Here is a 22673-nt window from a genome sequence, read left to right on the forward strand (position 1 = left end):
AGTGCACCATGCATAGTTCAAGTTGTGTTGTGTTCACAGTTCAAACCGTGGATCAATAATCATCTCCTTGGTTTTTTTCTGCGTTCAGGGAGAGATTATTGTCCTGACACCAGGTCACCAGGTCTGCCACCTCTCTTCTGTACGCTGCCTCAGCCCCACCAGTGATCAGTCCAACGACTGTTGTATCATCCGCTAACTTGATGATACAGGTGTTGCTCTGGGAGGCCGCACAGTTGTATGTGAAGAGGGTGTACATGCAGGGTGCTGACGATTAGACTCAGTGGGCTCCATGTGGGCCGTTAGGAAAGGGGTTAGAACTGGTTAGAAGAGTTTTGTATAGTTATTTTCTTCTTTGCTTATTTGGACTTCTATCAGTGGTGAACATTTTTTAATATGGTTCTGGGATTATTGATTTTAGGCCATTTCCAAATTCCACATTTGCCTACTGCTAATGAAAACATCCTTTTAGCTGATTTTAATTGTACATTACAAAGTATATACTGCATTCATTGGTGTTGGCTGCAGAGAAGTGAAACTTTGAAAAGTGTCTGCGGAAAAACATGGATACCTGAGGGGAGCAAGTATTTGTCTGATATCACGCACTGGCACATTTGTATTATAGACTTACTTAACCAATGCTTAATATTTGCTTGAATCTGAAAAGTGTTACCAAACAACTGTATGTTTATTAGATAAGATGGATGAATCCTGCAGCTGTGATGGAGAAGCAGATTCCTCTTTCCTGCTTGATGTGACTGGTGCTCTGATCAGGGCTGCACTGAGTCAACATCAACCTCTCCTCATTTGGAGCTAAATGCTATTAATTTCTACTTCAACAACATAGGACTCAAATGTACTCTTTCAAGAGGTATAATCAAAACATGCATAGTGAGTGACGTTGATAAATGAGTAAACATGCTGTTCTTTGGAATGGACTAACATTACAGCACTAAAGACATTTAAATAAAAAGGGAAGTGCCCTCGGATCAGGGAGTTAAAGCCCCCTCCAGAAAACCAGCATTTTGCAAACATCACAGCTCATAAATCTGGATCAGATGAGAGCAGTGTGCACCTTCCTCTCAGAACACCAGAACACGGGTTCCAGGACAAAACCATTTTATATTTGCCTCAAAAGTATCCGTCTCAACTTTCAAGTCTGCTGCTCAGAAAATGTGTCTCACAAAATGTCAACATCTGCAATTCTATGACAACTTGAATGTTTTTATTTGTAAATGTAATCTATTCACAATTTAGACACCTTTTTGAAACAGACCTTGACTCCAATCCACCCTTCCCATTTAGAATTTCTTAAACACGTAGCCCTACAGTATATTCCATGACGGAGTAATCTAGATTACTAAAAGTGCACCGCTCAGAATATGTTCCACAAATCAATATGAACTCCTGCAGTTGAATCATTTGGTCACTCCAATAGAGCCGTGCAGCAACAGAGAGCTGATTACAGACTAATGTGCACATTCTTAGTCACTGGACTGAGTGTGAATGAAACAAAGGAGTCAATTACTTTATCAAGGAACACTTTATTATTAAAAACTATGACAGATAGACAGACGGATGGACAGACAGACAGACAGATACAAAACAAAAACATTGCAAATCAACATTTTACTGGGTTTTACACATTTCCTCTTGTGTTGGAGACTGAGGCCAACTATACATCTTCAGGTCTGCACCAACAGCTGCATCTGAAACACACAAGACTTTTATAAGACTAAACAATACTGAGTAACACGATAAAATCCATCCGACTGGGCTCTCTGATGTCCAGGTAAGGTAATAAACCCACCCCTGCACACGTGAGTCAAATTAGTTTTCCATGATTTGTTCCCATTAATGTGCCAATAACAAACAGTGGTGCCTGTAGACAAGTGTTTCAGTCACCCATCAGTGTGTCCTTCACCTTTTGTTGTTTGCTTCCAGTAAAAAAGCCAAACAATGTTCACTTCATTAAATGTACAGTATTATGCCATCACAGGACAAAGTGCTACACTTCCTGTACATCAGCTAACCACCATCCTCCCTTATAACACATGCACACTATACATTGTGGAGAAAAGTGTGCATGAAGGACTGAAGAAACAATCCTTTAAAGTGGGACATCCTGAAAGTTCCCCGAGTCTCAAAGATTGAGGGCAGACATTAGGACATATTAGTTTAATCAGCAGCATCGTACTAGTGTAGCCGTTTAATCATACACAAGGTCACATGGTCGACATTTTGCCATCAACAGATAGCGACTGGTTGGTTCCACAAGCATTTTTATGTAGGCTACTACCAAAACATGACAGCATAGTAGTTTTTGTAATATAGAAAACAAACCCTTACGCTAAGTGATTATATCAAATCCAAAATGATGAAAACAATTAATATATCACAATTATTAGATAGTATCTTTAGGAGTTTGAGATTCCAACTCAAATGTTGAGCTGAAAGTATCCCATTATGTGAAAGACAAATCTGGCTTGTGTATTTTAAATTAGGCTCAAAAGGTTGTTTGTGTCGATTAGAAAAACAGTGAATTCATCAGTGTAGGAAGGAGCATCAGTCCTGAGTCAGGGTTTAAGGCTCAGTGGAAAGCTGGTGAAGTCCCAACACCTCATGCTTCTGTTAGTGGTGGCCCAAACACACAATGATGTTACAGCAGTTACCTATCTCTGCGTGTGGTGGATCAGGAACAAGGGAAATCTCTGGCAAAACAAACAGCTCAGCTCTTTATGATGTAGAAGAAGACTACCAGACTCACAATAGTGCAGTGAGGTGCACTTTAATGGAGCTTACCTGGAATGGTTCCGAGGCTGGAGTTATCAAAGAACTGCTTCGGACGGCTTCTGGACAGCAGCTCAGAGCTTCCGCCCACATCAAAGAATCTGCTTTTGGGAGAGTCGAGCAGCTTCCGGGGAGAGTCCAGGACCCCCCTGGGAGTAACCAGAAACTTCTTGGGTGAGCTGAAGAAGTTGGAGGAGTCCGAGGTCATGGGAAAGCCCCTTTTGGTGGGAGTGCAGGGCGAGGAAGGCTTGTCCACCTCTGCTTTGCTCTTCCCCTTCAGCTTGATGGCTCTGCTCTTCCACTTGCTGATCTCTGCCTCCTGACTGGACACCAAGCTGATGGGAAATGGAACAGGTATCAGAGAAGGACTAAACGATGCAACAAATCACATGAACTGTCCAACAAGTTCCACCCTAAAACTAGTTGATCTCACTTTTCCAGCTCCGTTATGTTCAGTTGAAGTTGTTTGACTTCTTCCTCCAGTTTAGTCTTCACCAGCTGAATGCTGCTCTGGATCTGTAAACCTCTGGGATTGGTCAGTCTGGCATGAAGGTCCTCGCCCGTCAGGACTGAAATTGACAAGACTACATTAGTGGTAATCTCCATATAACACGTTTCCTCTTTAAATGGGAAACAAATACACTTTAAAGCTGCATTAATCTACTTCTGGCACCAGTTCTCTCAAATTACTATCACTGGGCGATAGTATTTTCCAGACCAATTTAAAGTATGTAAAAGTGCTCTGCTATTATTATTATTATATATATTTTGTCTAACATGGGTTTCCAACATAAAAAGTAAAACGGTTTCTGCGTGAGCCACACCAATCAATTCAGCCATACGTGTTTAACTCCGAAGGGGAGTCTGTTGTGCACCAAAATTGGCGACTAGCAGACGTATTTATTAACCTTTAGTTTAATTTACCAGGATAGGTCTCAGAGATTAAAAATCTCTTTTTCAAGAGAGTCCTGTATCAAAATGTAAGTGTAGTTAGCATCTTTTAGTTTATGTTTGTGGACGGGATCTTTGAGTGACAGGCTGAGTCTAGTCTGTCCAATAAAATGCAAAAGACCAGTTTTAACTGCAGTTTACAGTAAAGAGGTAGACGGGGGGGGGACGGGGACAACAACGGTCTCAGACTGGAATCGAACCAGCGCTGTAACCACTCGACTCCAGGAATGAGCACTCGTTAATAAAGCTACAGTGGTTAGCCAGCTGAAGGTAAGGAGATGCAAACACTGAATTAATTCTTCATATCAATACTGTAGTGTCATCGCACTCATTACATTCCTCAACATACAGCTTTTATACAGGTGTGAGCTGCCCAGTAGCCTATTGCTCAAAGAACTTCCAGTTAGCTGCACATACCAGATTGATGTATATACTATGCTGTTCAACATTATGCTGTTAACCTTTCTCTCTCCCTGTATGAGACTTATTGGCTTTTGTATGTCGGTATGTTAAGTTACACATCCAGCAGCCACCGAGCGACATTAGCATTAATTTTGGAGTCCTGTCTCTGATCACATGATGAATGGAAGTCACTGTAAAGCTTGCTATAAAAATAGGTGGCGGTAGTGATAGCTGCCACCATTGTGCCCCTGAGCAAGGCACTTAACCCTGAGCTGCTCCAGGGAGACGGTCCCTGTAGTTAGTTAACCGTTAGTCGCTCTGGATAAGAGCGTCTGATAAATGGCCTGTGATGTAATAAAAGGCTACATAGTTTCTGTGGGCAAAAAATAAATCTCTAATTTAATTTACACTATAAAGTCAATCAAAACATTGCACCGTAGAGATCCGTTGGATTTTCATATTTAATTATGTCCAATTCAGATATTTGTGAGATTAAACTCAGTATTGCCACCTTAAGCGAACAGCTGCAGGCGAGTAAAACTACATTTTCATATACTTACATGACTCCTCCCCTTGCTGTTGGGACCTCAAGGTCTCCTTCAGCTTCCTCAGGGACACTTCCTTTACCTTCAGCACTGTGGTGATCGTCTGGATCCTGAGAAGGACAAACCTCTGGTCACATCAGTCAGTCATGGAACAAATAGAATCAACCCCTTCAGGAACTAAGCTTATAAGCTAAAGTGTCGGAGGTAGAACCTATTACTGAGCTGATCATGACAGGGAAGCCTCTTTCCCCATCTGCCTACAGTTTGACAGCTAAAGAGAAGGTAACCACAGAAATCCTGATATTACAACAACCCACTAGGTAGGTAGGTAGGTAAGTCAATAAATAAGAAATAAAAACAAAGGGTCCGAACACATCCAAAAGACTCTTACTCTTGTTTGTGTTTGTCAGATGCTGAACTCAACTCCACCTCCACTTTGAACAGCTCAGTCCGGAGCTTTTCCAGCTCAACAGCACTGGGTGATGCATTGTTCTGAGACAGAAAGACAAATATTATAGAAAACAGCTGCAGAAGAGCAGAGTACAGAGTATAATGAAGAGGTATGACAACAAGCCTCAGAATGTTTTGTCAATTGTAATAGAGGCTGCTTTTAAGTTCGTTATGATGGCCTGAAAATGTAATCTTTAGATGAACCTCAGACTCTCGCAGTTTGCTCCTTAGCGTTTGGATGGCGTGCTCTTTCTCCTCAACTTGAGCGCGGCTGTCCTGTAGCTCCGTCTGCAGCATCTGGGTAGCCTGTTTATGGTTGGACACCCTGCTGCTGGCTTTGATCTGTGCATCCTTTAGCTGCTCATTCTGTACATGCAGAGCCTGAAAAAACAGAAACATGTGTCACCATCTGCAAATAGACAACTTTTGGATGCAACTGCTACGCATAGAGAAAGGTTCGGGAGAATAAAGCAGCCGACTTTTACAAGCTACGCTATGTTGTCCCATGATAAGACCCAAACCAACACAATGTTATCCTGTCTGTGGCTCTCAGACCTGAGCCTGCTGGTTCCTACTGAATATATCAAATATATCTTTTCATTTGTTTTAACTGCTCAGTAAAACAGCAGGTCATTGTAGTTTTCAGTAAACAGGAACAAATAGTACATTTGTTTGGGCATATTTTCTGAGGCGGATCGATCCACATATGGCGCTCTGGTGAGTATTTCTAGCAGCAGGATGTTGTGTGTGTGTGTGTGTGTGAAGGATAATGAAGGAACATGTCAAAGAGGATAACAAAAACGTAAGTATAGTGATCGATTCAGATTTGAATAATGTGGATACTTCTGCCCAGAGTATAGTGAGTAAAAAGCCCCACCTGGTTGAAGATCACTTACTACTAATACTACTTGATGATGCCAGTCATAAGCACATATAAAACGGACATGAAACAGATACGCCAGACATACTTTGACTTGTTCTTCAGTTTGCTCTAGCTGCAGCACAAGTTGCTGGTTGTCCTTCAGCAGGCAGAGCTCTGTTTTCAGAGGAGCTCCCTCCCACGCCTTCAGCAGAGTGGAAGTCTTACTTCTCTCCTCTGCGAGTTGAGCATGAGCCTGAGCCTCCTGCAGGTACGGCTCTTCACACAGACCTTTGTGCTCGTCGATGACGCCCTGCAGGAGTCGGATGGGTATGAACATTAGAAAGACGAGCAACATCACTGCAATACATACCTTGTGGCAAACAATTAGTGCCCTAAACAGAACCTGTTAAAGAGTTCACCAACTCAATTTCCGCTGACCAGCTAATGAGCTGCTTCTGGAAAAGCACAGATATGGCCATGAATAAATGATGACGTACTGAACGCGTTACTATCGTAACTAAAAATTCTTGATTTTGATTGGCTGCCACGTGTCCATTAAAAGTTGTAGCAAAGAGACAGTATAAATCAGACATCTCCTAAAATGGGTTTGACAACAGGGGTCAACAGTCCTGCTGAAGTAGTAACAGTGTAGGCTTTCAATTATAGTTCAGTGTTAAATTGCAGTGACAGTCGTCAGATATCCTGATAGCTAACAAACAGGACCAACAACATGTAGCAATTAGACACGTGAATGTTAAACAATACCTGCAGAGTCATCTTTCTTCTGTGTGCAATTACAGATCTGAGGTCCAGCTCAGAGCTCAGGATGCTGTCCAGCCTGCTGAGGCTGAATGGCTCGATGGTGAACACGGCCTGCAGCTGATCCCTGAACCTCACCCGTTCTCTGATCTCAGCAGACAGCTCACTGGGTAATGTAGCCATGTTGGCCCAGAGCTTCCTCAAAATGCTGGCCATTTTCTACAAAACCAAAAGAGTCGTCACAAAGTTTCAGTACAGTAATGTTGAAGAAATCAAAACATATTGAGGAACAGGTGAATTAGTGAGCTGTGCTTCATTCAATCCTCCAAGCGCCCATCTTCAGCTGGATGCATTTTTCTAGGGGATGTGGGGTGATTTGAACTTTTTCTATTGTAATGTATTAGTATTTTTGAGCCTCGGGTTTAGCCTATATTGATTTTCATTTAGGCTAATTCGCACCATTAAAAGTATGCCGATTTGCAGTGACAACCATCACTGGAGTACTTTGATACTTGGGGAGGCTGAGTGCCGACGCTCTATCACAGACCATATCATACAATGGTTAAAAAGCTGTCCGGAAAGATGAGTTAATTACAGCGGCTTAAGACAAGTTTATAGAAAAGGTTGAGCAGCAGAGCTCACCTGCAGGTAGAGCTGCCTCTTGTCCAGCAGCTCAGTCAGTCTTCTGTCCCACAGTGTGTGAAAGTCCTCGTCTTTGACAGAGTAGCAGGGTGTCTGTGCTCTGCACAGCAGCACGTCCTGCAGACGTCTCTCCTCAAAAACAGCCAAATCTTTCTTCACCAACTCCTCAAATACAGTCCTGTAGCCCTGTGCTCGCTCGCCTAGGTGCTCCTAGGGAAGCAGACAGCAGGAGTTTGCAGGTTATCCCCTCATCATAAGAGTAAGACCTTCATGAAATTGAAATCAAACTAGATATTGATATGTACCACAGTGTTCCTCAGAATCTGAAATGTCTGCAGATGCAGTAGACCCACAGCGCTGTAGGCCTTTATGGTTGGTTCGGGCAGAAAAGTCGGGAAATGCTTTAACCCACCCGGTATGGCAGTGGAGTTAGCGTTGGAACAAGCATCTATAAACTGCTGGAATCTTCTGAAGGACTCCTGCAATGATACGAGTTCAGTGGTATCAGAGTTTAATTGAACCTTTAGGTCTTCAGCTGCGGATTACTAAAACATTATTGGCAAAATGACCTGAAGCTTCCCAGTGGAGTCCTGCAGCCGTGAAGGCGTTGTCTCCTTGACTCCACTGGTGCTCTGATCCAAACTGCTCAACTGCTCTCTGAGTGCTGAGATGGTTATGTTCGCTTCACTGAGCAGCTGAGGGGATAAGAGAAAACTAGGATTACTACCTTACAGTTGTATGTCCCCACCAACCAGTCAAGATGCAGTTTACAGAAATCTCTGTCCAAAATGTAATCACCTAATCCTATTTTTATGTGTGTGTGTGTGTGTGTGACACGTCAGTGATTTTGACACTTGACCCACAAATGACCACCAATCATTTCATCCTCGAGTCCAAGTGGATGTTTGTGCCAAATCCCTTCAAGGCGTTCTTGATGCATCGCATTCACGAGAAAATATTAAAGCTCAAACTCAAAAATGTCGATTTTATTGCTTGAATGGTACACATGACTCTTCTCCAACTCAAGCGATATCAATATTATAATCTGCTTATGCGGACATCTCTGCAGAACCTCAAATGAGTTTTCTTCTTAAGAACCCATAATTATTAAAAACTTACATCTTCCTGCCACAATTCTTCTTATACTAGACTGAAGCAGGTTTCTTTAATAATGACAGATGGACCAACACGTCTGAACTGTGGAGGTATCATTTATTCTCACTGCTCGCTCTACCTTAAAACAACTTGCACTGTACCCACAAGAAAAGGACTACACTGTCATTTCTGTTCATAAACTGAAAACAAACTGTTGAAAAGTACTTTGCCCATATACATGGAATTAATAACCCAATAGATGAACTTTGAATTGTGCTCTTCAATAGAAATGTGTGAGAATGTGTTTGTGTGTGCCATCAGCTGCAAGTTATTTCTTTGTTCTACTTCTCTGCTGTACTCCAGTCTCTGGTTACAAAAGAGATCTTGATAATCTCAATGTGCATTAAAGCCAACATTATAAAAAAATAAGTAAAAACAATGGCTCAAGTAGGACTGTTAACAAACCTGCTGTGAGGCGTTAGCTTCAACCTTAGCATCACTTTGCCTCTCCCTGTACGTACGAAGCTTCTCCTCCACCTGCTGCACCTGACAGGACAGCCAGAGAGAGTGACAGGTCATTCAAAACAGAAAGTACTTCTCAGGATTAAGAAAGTGTTTCCAGCTTCCTGCTGGTTATTTAAAGGAAATTACTACTTGGGCAGTTTTGTCCTCCGTTTCTAGCAGTTATGATAACATCGCACTCACCAAAGTAACTGCTGAGGTTTGTGAACACGGCAACATTGAACGTTTATTAACATCTAAACCACTTTTTTGGAGCTTTAAGCAAGTGAAATGTTGCTAATAATCCCTCACTGCACAGGAAATTAAAATACAGGCACAGCAACTTCCTGGATGCTTGAAGTCATCATGAGGTTAATAGCCAAGAAAAGATACGTCATATACAACAAGTCATTTTACACTTCAGTCTTTAAGTGGATTAAACAAATGAGATACAAGACAGTAACTAGTGAATTAAACAAGATGTAACGTGTTGAGGGCTTTAGGCTGCATTCACACCAAATAAGCTGCTGCGGCGAAAAAGTCTTCCTATTCATTTGAATGTAGGGAGTGTGTTTTTGCTGTGGCGGTCCTAAAAAAACAAAAAACCAGCGGCGAACAATGTTAACACGGACTCAACGTTCATGGAACCTCAGAGCAGACATTGCTAGTCCATTTTGAGAGTAATGTTGCAGTAAACATCTCTGCCTCTATTGCTGCTTTTGGACGGAGACCGAAAACAACTTCAGCGCAAGAAAAAAAACAACTATGATGCTACAACACAAAACGCATGCACTTATACCCCAACTGCCCTGGAGTTTAAGCTCCAGCACAAGGCACTTCCCCTTAGTCTCTTCTTGTGTAGCTGCTGTAAAATTAAGCTTCTTTCAAGTGCTGAAAAGTAGAGATCATAAAGATGCTGTGACAGAAAACAATAATTGTCCAATACAAAGTCTCCCTGTGCTACATAGGGTGGGGACAATTCACAACAGGATGTCACACAAATTGGCACTGGGTTGTGCGGTGGTGTTGGAGTGTCACTTAAATTGCCCATCACTGCAACGCCTGATTTGGTGTGAATGCAGCCTCAGAGGTAGACAGAAGATAGACAGAAGAGTTCCACTTTGGACAGAACCAGGCTAGTCGTTAGCCCCCGTTTCCAGTCTATACTAGAAATCTTAGTGGCTGACATTGGCCTAAATCTTCACATAGACATTTTGGAAAGTGAATAAGCCTATTCATTTACAACTATGGAATTCAATGGCTGCACCCACCCTTTGTTGCAGCTTGGTCTCTTGCTCTCTTTTCTCTTCCTGCTGCTGCAAGTTCAACTGTCCCTGCTCGCTCAACTTCTCCTGGATGGCTGAGACCTGGAGTTGAACGAGAACATACGTCAACTGACAACATAGAAGTGCTTTGAAGCGGACGGCTTATGGACTAACAATTACTTTATAGTTGTGCAAATGTACCATCTCCATCCTGTCCTCCAGCTCTGCTCTGAGCTGCTTCTTGTCCTGCCTCAGTCCCTCCAGTGTCTCCTGCAGCTGATCTCTCTCCTCACTGAGAGACGTCACTCTGCACAGCAGCTTCTCCATCTCCTCTGTGGAGGTCTGACAGCTGGCCTCCTTCTCAGAGAGCAAACTGTCTCTCTCGGATTCAATGCTCTCCAGTTTCTCGGTAAGAGTCTTCATCTGTGAGGAAGGGAGCTGTTAGAAAGATCCTGCTCAAATGTATAACAAAGTGATTATTAGACACTAACCTGTTGATCTAAAGAGCATTCCTTCTGCTGACACAGTTTCTCCAGATCAGAGTTCATCTGCTTCTGCTCACACAGCTTCTCTTGGACAGACTTCAGGAGCTCTTGTGTTGTGGAAGCCTTAGAACAAAAGGTTAACTTTAGTCAATCAAATATATATAGATGTGTTATTAGGAGCAGAAAGATTAAGGTACACTTGGCAATGTATTAAAACTAAACCATCCAATAAGTGTACAAAGTAAATCATCAAAACCCAAGCTAACAGTACAAAACTGCCAAAGAAATGCTTGCTTGCAGCTAACTTGGACTCCCTTGTGATGTCTAGTTGCCTCACCATATTCATGTTCTGCTGTAGATCATCTTCCAGCTGCCTCTTCTGCTCAGTCACAGTCTGTAGCGACATATTCAGCTGTGCAATCTGTTGCAACAGACATGGGCCGATTAGTCATCTTCCAAATATTTGCAAAACAAATCTAAACTGGAAATGATCAGTGCATTTCCCCAGTAGGCAAGAAGCAATTATTACATAAATCCCCTTGACGTAATCATTTTGTGTAATTGTTGGATTCCACAATGAAGGGAATTCAAAGCCAATGTTACAAATGTGGCAGCAACAAGAAAGTGAATTAGGTGCTTTTCCATCAGCCGGGTTAATAAAGTGTCTACCTGAGCAAAAGGTTCCAAATTCATTTATTGTTTTACACAGAAAAAAGATGGAAAAAAAGCGCATGGGTGTTTAGATCTTTTCCAATTAGATAATTGGCATCCATAAATATTTGGATGGAAACATTGCGTTATAGTAGCAGTGAGGGACCTTTCAGGAATAACTTGTGCGTAGTGCGAGTGTGTGGTTGAGCGAGCGACAGAAGATCGGAACATAAAGATGCATTCTTAGTAAAAACAGTCACGTCTTTTAGAACAAAACCACTAAGCAGGACATTTAGCAGTGTGACATTAAATCATCAGGGCTCTCTGGTGGGTAAACTCTGTAATGGAGACACGGTTTCTCAATGGACCTCAAACATACGTGTAGATTTTCAAAAAGGAAAATAAAATGTAAAGAGAAATTGAAGTACAGAAATGTCAGATAGCAATACATCTGTGCTAACAACTAGGGATTAGGGATGCACCACCTTAACTGAGAGTACAGCTGCTGCCCCCTAAACGTTGATTTGAATCATCAGTGGAGAAGAGTTGACATGCATTTTGTCAGTCTAATCTCTGCTTCCTCTTCTTTGTGTCAAATATACTCTGGATGACAGCATGGCAGGATATAAAGCTTTACAAATTGAGTCTCGCCTCACAATTACCCAAATACAAAAATAACTGATGGAAACAGCCTGGGGGGGATGGAAACAGGGAAGCACACACACACACACACCTCAGTCTGCATTATGTCCATCCTGTCCTCCAGCTCTGCTCTGAGCTGCTTCTTGTCCTGCCTCAGTCCCGCCAATATCTCCTGCAGCTGATCCCTCTCCTCACTGAGAGACGTCGCTCTGCACAGCAGCTTCTCCATCGCCTCACTGTGCGTCTGAGTGTCGGCCGTCCTCTCAGACTGCAGACAGTCTCTCTCTGCTCGCACACTCTCAAGCTCCTCAGTCAGCCTCTGAGTCTGTCAGGAAAGAATGAAGACCTTATTGAAATACATGACTATACGATCTGTATTTTAATAAGCTTGCTTATTATGCATTTCAAAATGTGTCTACATCAGTTGATCCATCAAGAGGTCAGTCAGCATTAGACAGCAGGTTTGCTGTGTGTTCTTTATGTATAAAGAATTGTAGTCCTGCCTGATTGTGGAGCTCTTGCACCTGGAAGGTAGTCTCTGCATCACTCCCAACGCTTGGTCTGCTCTCCAGCTTTGCCATTTGACTCGTCAGCACGTTGATCTCATCTTGGAGAACTTTGACCTTCTCCTGAGACACTCTCAGCTCCTCCTGGTTTTCGATCATCTGAAAGAGATTACCACCACGAGTGAAGATCCTACCTCTGCAAAATCACTAAAAAAGGAGTGTACAATAACAGGGTCAACATTCTTCCATCAACAGCCAAATTTGACATCCAGGACAAATAGCTAGATTTTAATTATGTAAATAAATGGTTTTAAAATCCAACTGTTAACATGCGTTACATTCTGTCCCACTGCTCTGCCGTGTCCCTATCACAGTCCACATTTAGTCAAACTTTAAAATTGAACATGATTGTCTAATCCTGATCCTGTGGGCCCACCACTCATGGGAAAAAACGCTGGGGTCGGGTGCGCTGTCACACGGGTGGCAGTGATGGTCAGGGACCTCGACGGACCAGACCCGGGCAGCAGAGGCTGACTTGGAACGTCACCTCTCTGTGGGGGAATGAGCCGGAACTAGTGCGGGAGGTGGATCGCTACCAGTTGGATCTGGTGGGGCTTACCTCCACGCACAGTCTTGGCTCTGGAACCGTACTCCTGGATAGGGGTTGGACTCTATTCTTCTCCGGAGTTGCCCAAGGTGTGAGGCGTCGGGCCGGGGTGGGGATACTCACTAGCCCCCGGCCGAGCGCCGCTTCCCTACGCCTTCGGGTTATGGGGGGGAAAACTGACTGTTGTTTGTGCCTATGCCCCAAACCGCAGTTCTGAGTATTCGGCCTTCTTGGAGACCCTGAATGGAGCCCTGCAGGGGGCTCCAGTAGAGGACTCCGTAGTCTTGCTGGGAGAGTTCAACGCACACGTGAGAAACGATGGAGACACCCGGAGAGGCGTGATTGGGAGGAAGGGCCTCCCTGATCTAAACCCGAACGGTCGTTTGTTGTTGGACTTCTGTGCTAGTCATGGAATGGCCATAACAAACACCATGTTCGAACATAAGGATGCTCATAAGTGCACGTGGTACCAGAGCACCCTAGGCCAAAGGCCAATGATCGATTTTGTAATCGTATCATCTGATCTGAGGCCGCGTGTTTTGGACACTCGGGTCAAGAGAGGGGCGGAGCTGTCGACTGATCACCATCTGGTGGCGAGTTGGATCAAGGGGTGGGGAAGACTCTGGACAGACCTGGTAAACCCAAACGGGTAGTGCGGGTGAACTGGTAACACCTGGAGGAAGCCCCTGTCCTGGGGATCTTTAACTCACACCTTCGGCGGAGCTTTTCAGACATCTCTGTGGAGGTTGGGGTCATTGAACCTGAGTGGGCGATGTTCAAAACCTCTATTGCTGTTGCTGCGGTGATGAGCTGTGGTCTCAAGGTCTTAGGTGCCTCAAGGGGCGGTAACCCTCGAACACCGTGGTGGACCCCGGTGGTCAGGGAAGCTGTCCGACTGAAGGAGTCCTTCCGGGTTATGTTATCTGGGAGGACTCCGGAAACAGTTGCAGGGTATCGAAGGACTAGAAGGGCGGCAGCTTCTGCCGTGTCAGAGGCAAAGCAGCGGGTGTGGGAGAAGTTCGGAGAAGCTATGGAGAAGGACTTTCGGTCGGCACCAAGGTGCTTCTGGAAAACCATCCGGCACCTCAGGAGGGGGAAGCGAGGAACCATCCAAGCTGTGTACAGCAAGGGTGGGACCCTGCTGACTTCAACTGAGAAGGTTATCGGCCGGTGGAAGGAACACTTTGAGGAACTCCTGTCTTCCGACTAACATGCTCTCTATGGTAGAGGCAGAGCTGGAAGCTGATGGGGGATCATCGTCAATTTCCCTGATGGAAGTCACTGAGGTAGTCAAACAACTCCACAGTGGCAAAGCCGCAGGGGTTGATGAGATCCGTCCAGAAATGCTGAAGGCTTTGGGTGTTTAGGGGCTGTCTTGGTTGACACGCCTCGTCAACATTGCGTGGAAGTCGGGGACAGTGCCTAGGGGTTGGCAGACCGGGGTGGTGGTTCCCCTATATAAAAAGGGGGACCAGAGAGTGTGTGCCAACTACAGGGTATCAGACTTCTCAGCCTCCCTGGTAAAGTCTACTCCAAGGTACTGGAAAGGAGGGTTCGGCCGGTAGTCGAACCTCTGATTGAAGAGGAACAATGCGGATTCCGTCCTGGTCGTGGAACAACAGACCAACTCTTTACTCCTGCAAGGATCCTGGAGGTGGCCTGGGAGTACGCCCATCCGGTCTACATGTGTTTTTTGGATCTGGAGAAGGCGTATGACCGGGTCCCCCGGGTGATACTGTGGGAGGTGCTGCGGGAGTATGGGGTGAGGGGGTCACTTTTGAGGGCCATCCAATCCCTGTACGCCCAAAGCGAGAGTTGTGTCCGGATACTCGGCAGTAAGTCGGACTCATTTCCAGTGAATGTTGGCCTCCGCCGGGGCTGCGCTTTATCACCAATCCTGTTCGTGATTTTCATGGATAGGATATCGAGGCGTAGTCGTGGAGGAGAGGGGTTGCAGTTCGGTGACCTGAGGATCTCATTGCTGCTCTTTGCAGATGATGTGGTCCTTATGGCATCATCGGTCTGTGACCTTCAACAGTCACTGGATCGGTTCGCAGCCGAGTGTGCAGCGGTTGGGATGAGGATCAGCACCTCTAAATCTGAGGCCATGGCTCTCAGCAGGAAACCGGTGGATTGCCTACTCCGGGTAGGGAATGAGCCATTACCCCAAGTGCAGGAGTTCAAGTAGCTCGGGGTCTTGTTCGCGAGTGAGGGGACGATGGAGCGAGAGATTGGCCGGAGAATCGGAGCAGCGGGGGCGGTATTACAGTCACTTTACCGCACTGTTGTGACGAAAAGAGAGCTGAGCCAGAAGGCAAAGCTCTCAATATACCGGTCGATCTTCGTTCCTACCCTCAGCTATGGTCATGAAGGCTGGGTCATGACCGAAAGAACGAGATCACGGGTATAAGCGGCCGAAATGTGTTTTCTCAGACGGGTGGCTGGCGTCTCCCTTAGAGATAGGGTGAGAAGCTCAGCCATCCGTGAGAGACTCGGAGTAGAGCCGCTGCTCCTTTACGTTGAAAGCGGTAGACGATGGATGGATGGATGGTTGTAGGAGGATATAAAGCTTTACAAATTGAGTCTCGCCTCACAATTACCCAAATACAAAAATAACTGATGGAAACAGCCTGGGGGGGATGGAAACAGGAAAGCACACACACACACACACCTCAGTTTGCATCATATCCATCCTGTCCTCCAGCTCTGCTCTGAGCTGCTTCTTGTCCTGCCTCAGTCCCTCCAGTATCTCCTGCAGCTGATCCCTCTCCTCACTGAGAGACGTCGCTCTGCACAGCAGCTTCTCCATCGCCTCACTGTGCGTCTGAGTGTCGGCCGTCCTCTCAGACTGCAGACAGTCTCTCTCTGCTCGCACACTCTCAAGCTCCTCAGTCAGTCCTCTGAGTCTGTCAGGAAAGAATGAAGACCTTATTGAAATACATGACTATACGATCTGTATTTTAATAAGCTTGCTTATTATGCATTTCAAAATGTGTCTACATCAGTTGATCCATCAAGAGGTCAGTCAGCATTAGACAGCAGGTTTGCTGTGTGTTCTTTATGTATAAAGAATTGTAGTCCTGCCTGATTGTGGAGCTCTTGCACCTGGAAGGTAGTCTCTGCATCACTCCCAACGCTTGGTCTGCTCTCCAGCTTTGCCATTTGACTCGTCAGCACGTTGATCTCATCTTGGAGAACTTTGACCTTCTCCTGAGACACTCTCAGCTCCTCCTGGTTTTCGATCATCTGAAAGAGATTACCACCACGAGTGATATTCTTTAAAGCTGAAGTAAGCACAGCGTTATTGTAATAGTATCTTACAAGATTACATTTAGTAAACAAAGACCCAGTTTTCTAGATGCATTAAGAAACTCATACAAGTGTCTGCAGCTCCTCCATCTGCACACTCCTCTCATTGGGAGGCCCGTCCTGTTCTGATGTTTGTGCAGTCTCCAGCTGTTTGATCCGCTCCATCTTTTCACGATTCTTCTCCAGGGCTGACCTCAGCTCCTCCTGATGTTCAATCATCTGTTTGGCAATTTGTTTTTCAATTATTTTGAATACAACATGTAGAGAAAACACAAAACGGCCAACACAACACAGCTGTATGTAATGAATGCATTTTCAAATGTGGACCGGCAAAGCAGTCACATGGTCACTCACCATCTCTACATTTTCCTGCATGTCCATCTGGAGCTGGTCTCGCTCTGCAGTGAGAGTTGTAACTGCAGAGAGCACCTTCTCCATCTCCTCCGCAGAACTCTGAGCATCAGCACTCTGCGCAGACAGGAGAGCGTCTTTCTCAGCTCGCACACAATGAAGCTCTCCAGTCAGCTGATCCAGCTAGAATTATTCAAATAAAAACTATATATTGGTTGCGTTTATGGTATTATTACTTAATTGATCTACAGTTTGTAATGCAAGAACAAACGCAATAACCAGAGAAAAGATGACAGCAAAGGTCTCTGACTTAACAAGGAATGCCATGTCTGAATCTTCCACGTAGTCAAACAAACAAGCTTCATCTAATGTAATAAATCCTTCATCAGTTGCTGCATCTCATTCAGTTTTTCTTGCAGTGGTGCTTCTCACGTTTAAATGAAGTGAATGTATACAGATACGCATGTCTAACCTATTGATAGAGTATCACTTCCTGATACAAAATGTATCAGACGAGTGCTCAACAAATGCATAATGTATACAAAATATCAGTAACACGCTGGTTTACGTAGATATAAGGTAAGGTATAAGTAGTATTCATTAAGAGCTCACTGTGTTACGCTGGTGTACGTAGATATAAGGTAAGGTATAAGTAGTATTCATTAAGAGCTCACTGTGTTACGCTGGTGTACGTAGATATAAGGTAAGGTATAAGTAGTATTCATTAAGAGCTCACTGTGTTACGCTGGTGTACGTAGATATAAGGTAAGGTATAAGTAGTATTCGTTAAGAGCTCACTGTGTTACGCTGGTGTACGTAGATATAAGGTAAGGTATAAGTAGTATTCATTAAGAGCTCACTGTGTTACGCTGGTGTACGTAGATATAAGGTAAGGTATAAGTAGTATTCATTAAGAGCTCACTGTGTTACACTGGGGTGCGTAGATATAAGGTAAGGTATAAGTAGTATTCGTTAAGAGCTCACTGTGTTACGCTGGTGTACGTAGATATAAGGTAAGGTATAAGTAGTATTCATTAAGAGCTCACTGTGTTACGCTGGTGTACGTAGATATAAGGTAAGGTATAAGTAGTATTCGTTAAGAGCTCACTGTGTTACGCTGGGGTGCGTTGTTGAATGCTGATGTTTTGAGCATGTTCGAAATTACCAGACGTACCCGACGTGTGCTTCATAAGATATGCAGACGTTACGTTAGACATACGTGAATAGAGAATACGTAGTCCAATATAGTACGTGAATACCTACGTGACTACGTTAGATATCGGCTACGTCGGCTGACAGTGAATCCGACAGCCAATGTATTGATAACGAGTGGATAATCTATTCCTACCCTATGTTAAGATGATGCCTGACGACGGAGTAACTTATTAAACGTGTTTCTACAGTACAGCTAGCGTTCAGCATGTTACCCGTTCTCCAGCATCAGCATGACGTGAACCAGATGGCACATTTCCAGCTCCGTTGGCCAGACGCTCCGATACGTTTTAAATAGGTAAGTGATACGCTAGCAATGTTTGACATACGTATAATAATTCATTATGTACTCGTTATGTATACGTCAGCTACAACACCGCTGTGGAAAAGTTGGACGTATTTGGACTCTGACACATTTTCAGCTCATTTTCATATACGCCGGCATGTTTCTGCCATACGGAACTGTGTACGTCTGGTGTGTTTGGCGTAACGTCTGCGTCCTTCAAACGATCACAACTTACCCTTAATTTATATCAACCTATTGCCGATATTTTGTATGCGCCGGCATACGTTTCTGTCATACTGATGTGTGACAGGGCCTTTACTCTTTGATGTGAAACGTTTTTTTATGCTGCCGCCTTGGCCAGGACTCCCTTGTTGAAGAGATTCTGAATCTCAATGGGAAACATTCCTGTTTAAAAGGTTTAATGCGTTTGAATTTAAAACACTTAAATAATATTAGACGGGAGACGGACAGATCTTATGTTAGCAGATTACACCAATTTAGACGACTCTCCTCGGGATCGCCAAACTTTCTGTTGCTGCCGTTACACAAGTTAGACTCAGCTCTGCATCAGCCCGCTGTGACTCCCGGTGCTGAGATATACACCGGCCGTATCAGAGCCTCTGTAGCGACTGCACGCTCCCCTCCAGGGAAGCAGTACTAGGTCAGAGCGAAAGACGAAACAATAACGAATCATTCCCTCGTCTCTGCCGCGTTACACGGAGCGTACAGCCCCCAGTGACACACATATCTGAGCTCCACGTGAAGATCATAAGAGAGCAGAGATCTTTAGACTCTGAGTTTCAGCAGTCTGCTCTGATGAACTGACTGACACACATTAATACACAGTAAATATATCGACACTAGAAGAGAGAGATACAACTGTAGAATATAATACACAAGATAAAGAATACACAATAATACTCTAAAATCATCTAGAGATTTGGAATGCGTGTCCTATTTTTTCCCCACGTGACACGTGTTTCTCAGTAAAAATTAAACAGCAATAGATGTTCCGACTACCTCTGTGTGGAAAAAAAGGAGGCGGCGGGTGCTTTATGGTGAATAAGGATTGGCGGACAATGGGAATATTAATTCCTGCTCAGCTGATCTGGATTTATTGTCAAATGCACTGTACTTACTACCAAGGGAATCATAATCAGTCATTATCACAATGGTCTACCCACCACAAACACAGAAGCCTCCCTGTCGGATCTTTGCAAAGACCTAAACTGCTCACAGACCTGTAATCCTGACGCTGCACTCATTGTTGCTGGAGACGTCAAATCAGGCTAAGAAGGTTATGCCTGACTTCCATCAACATATTGACTGCGTCACAAGGGAAATAAACTAAGACTGGATGGGCCGGGGCTACAGAGCGGAATCGTTAGCCACGTTTGGGAAGAGCAAACATCTTGCTGAGGTTAAAATAAGTAAAACTACAACGCATGCGCCCAGTGACACGAGGTAAGTGAAACTACAATTCCAGGAGGGAATTTCCAGAAGCATGTTGCAATATCTAAGAACTATGACAGATTAGCCCCGCCATCACTGTAATATGCCCTCCATCTCAATCAGGCACCTTGGACGATGTTTGGAGGACTCACCTGCGTCATCAAACTGTCCAGCTTCTCTGGAAGAGTCTGGAAAGAAGCTAGCTCCTCCAGCTGAGCTTTGAGGGATCCCTCTGCTTCATGAGACACAGTGAGCTCTCTGTTCAGGTGGGCCACTGTTCTCTCAAGTTCCATGCTGTGCATCAGATCTGGAGACAGATAACATCTTACAACTCTCACCTGAATCTGAATGTCTGCTTTTCTAACCTAATTTGCAGAGTTTTAGAAACTCGCCGACTTCAAACCTACTTTTTGGGACTTTTCCATCTAGCAGTGTGGTGAGCTTTGTGTTCTCGTCAAATGCCACACTCAGCTCTTTTTGGAGATCGCTCTGCATCTTTCTGTTGCGTGACTTCTCCGTGTCAAGTTGGAAGTGCAGGCTTTTCACCTCAGCTTCCATCTTCTCATGGTTGGCACTCAGAGTCACCTGGAGAGGAGATACGAGACAAGAAAAATTTAATAAATAAAAAGATACAGATATTGGTCTTGATGTCACTAGTACAAGTATTACACAATCATGATGAAAACAAACAGACCAGGTACCATGCACTAAACATTGTTGATTACAAACTACTTAAGACATCGTTTTCGGCTGAGTTTGCCCATTGGGTTCAGTTCTTAAAGTTTGGTGTGAAAGCTGTCAATCAAACTCTGGTGCAGACCAAACAAAGACCCAGACTGCCTGAAAAGGTGAGCATCCACTGGTTTGTATGATAGTACATATGTGATATTAGTAGAATTCAAAAAGGCTAACTGCTTTTATACATCATAAAAAAGTGAGTAAAATGCAGCAACCACGCAGCAAGAAGAGTGCGTGGTCGGGATTTCTTTAGTTCTCTCCTCTCCTCCGTCTCTGACTGTAGGTGTGTGCGCATGTGTGTGTCAGGAGCGGAGCCCCGCCCTTCGCAAAACAGAGCGGGGGAGAGAATGAATGCGCAAAGCAGTAGACACTGAAACGTGCACATAACTTAAACGCTTGTTATTTATCTAATAGAAGAGCAGCTGTTCAATGTGAAAAGTTAAAAAAACACATTCAATTTCAAGGGGGGCGCGGGGGTTCCGTTGGGGGGGCGCAGCGCATGTGTACGGCCCCTTAGTGGTTAGCAGGCCACAGGTATATGCTGGTTTTTAAGATTAAAACTATGCAATGTCACATCATTTTGGACGATAATTACTACAATATTATTGTTATATTAATAACAAACATCCCTAAATCATATTTGAAGCAAAAGTTGGTGTCTTAGGGTCTTCAACGCCTAAACCACGGGGGCGTCCCATCTCTTTTTTGAAAAACAAATTCATACAAGAAACGACATTAACACGTAATTTGTGCCGAACATTCATTTAAACCACCTTATTTAACGTCCAAGTAGATTTTCCGACACTCGAAGTGTTGTGTGATAATCTCACTTACATTCATCTCCTCCACTGCCATATTTTGGCTGCGCAGGACAGCCCAGTCCTTCTTTGCATCTCTGCTGAGCCCCTCAGCGTCATCTAGAGAGCGACGAAGCGACACCACCTCCTGCACCAAGTCCTTACCGCTCTGAAGGAGGCAACGCGACAGAGTTAGCCAGCTGACAGAAGTCACCTGCTTCATGTTTTGATCAATTCGACTGCTTTCAGCTCCTACACGTTAAACCTTGTAATGCTTCATATTCAACCGATACTCCCATACGACATTTCACATGCAAACTATTCAGATTTTAGGTCAGTTACAGTTTGCACCCTGTTTTTTCAGCATAAAAAAATATTTTGCCATTCCTAATTTTCCTACTTTTGTAAAGATACTCATTCGGGCTTCAAAACAGTGGCAGGTTCTTACCATTACACCCAATTCTGAAACTACGTTTCATCTAATCATATAAAGTAGATCAGGGTTCCCACAACTTCTTAATCATCAAATTCAAGGGTTCCAGAAACAATTCCCTCAAATTCAAGAACCCAATACGGGATTGATTGAGACGCGGTTATATACCGTCGCACTCTCGAGACATGCCAATAAAACAATTTTGAATTTAAGTGACATGAATTTGTATTAGTTTGTCAACCAATCCATTGTGAATGCAGACATTTTTCAGGGAATCACTCGTATTAATCATCGGGCCTGAGGAAGCCTGCCTTACTGTAACAGCTTCTGCACATCTCTGCCAAAAAAGGGATTCCATTGACTGACTTGATGCTGTGTCTTTATGATTTTTTAAAAGTGATAAGACACACAGGGGTATAGGTATAGGCAACTCTATATTACGGTAGAAACGGGATTGCAGGTGGAAACATTTCTACCGTTAAACAGTATACATCATCATAACGCCCAACACTAACAATTAAAAAGACACATACCATACTCTGAAGGTCCTCTGCAAATTCAGTTTTCTTCAGTTCATCAGTCAGCTTTTCTAGCTTGTTCTAGAAAAAAAACAATATTTAACGAAACAAGGTCTGGCTCGTAAGAGTTATATAAATAGTACACATCTTACTTCAACCACTCAATATCTCAACTGTGAGCTAAAAGTGGATTGGGGCTTAAAGATGGTTGAAATGACAATATTCAACTCAGATGAAATATGTTTGTGTGCACTGTACCAGACACGAGACGTGCAGACCTGAGGGGGAACTCTTCAGCACGCCAGCTTACCTGAAGCTCTCGGCATTGAAGCTCAGAGCCTTCGATGGTCTTTTTCAAGTCGGTGATCTCATTTTGCAACTCATTCTGTTAGATCACACAAACAAAATGAACGTAGTGTTAAATAAA

The 22673-nt window shown here is 44.0% G+C and overlaps 1 protein-coding gene across 1 annotated transcript in view; it reads right to left on the reverse strand.

Moving 5' to 3' along the window:
- Nucleotides 1-1525: 1525 nt before the first annotated feature.
- LOC115003959 (centromere-associated protein E-like) overlaps nt 1526-22673 on the reverse strand; it is a 38036-nt gene continuing 16888 nt past the window's right edge. The window contains 28 exon segments of the mRNA XM_029425898.1: nt 1526-1706; nt 2670-2708; nt 2800-3122; nt 3221-3356; nt 4701-4795; nt 5077-5177; nt 5340-5516; nt 6104-6307; nt 6763-6975; nt 7399-7608; nt 7704-7877; nt 7968-8093; nt 8959-9039; nt 10266-10361; nt 10461-10682; nt 10751-10867; nt 11082-11165; nt 12129-12362; nt 12541-12702; nt 15822-16054; nt 16234-16396; nt 16529-16678; nt 16814-16993; nt 19913-20067; nt 20168-20345; nt 21333-21464; nt 22262-22327; nt 22557-22631. Of these exon segments, the coding sequence (XP_029281758.1) occupies nt 1627-1706; nt 2670-2708; nt 2800-3122; nt 3221-3356; nt 4701-4795; nt 5077-5177; nt 5340-5516; nt 6104-6307; nt 6763-6975; nt 7399-7608; nt 7704-7877; nt 7968-8093; nt 8959-9039; nt 10266-10361; nt 10461-10682; nt 10751-10867; nt 11082-11165; nt 12129-12362; nt 12541-12702; nt 15822-16054; nt 16234-16396; nt 16529-16678; nt 16814-16993; nt 19913-20067; nt 20168-20345; nt 21333-21464; nt 22262-22327; nt 22557-22631 (4206 nt within the window). The 3' untranslated portion in view covers nt 1526-1626.

The sequence above is a fragment of the Cottoperca gobio genome, chromosome 24 (assembly GCF_900634415.1).
Source record: "Cottoperca gobio chromosome 24, fCotGob3.1, whole genome shotgun sequence".
In the NCBI taxonomy this organism is placed as follows: Eukaryota; Metazoa; Chordata; class Actinopteri; order Perciformes; family Bovichtidae; genus Cottoperca; species Cottoperca gobio.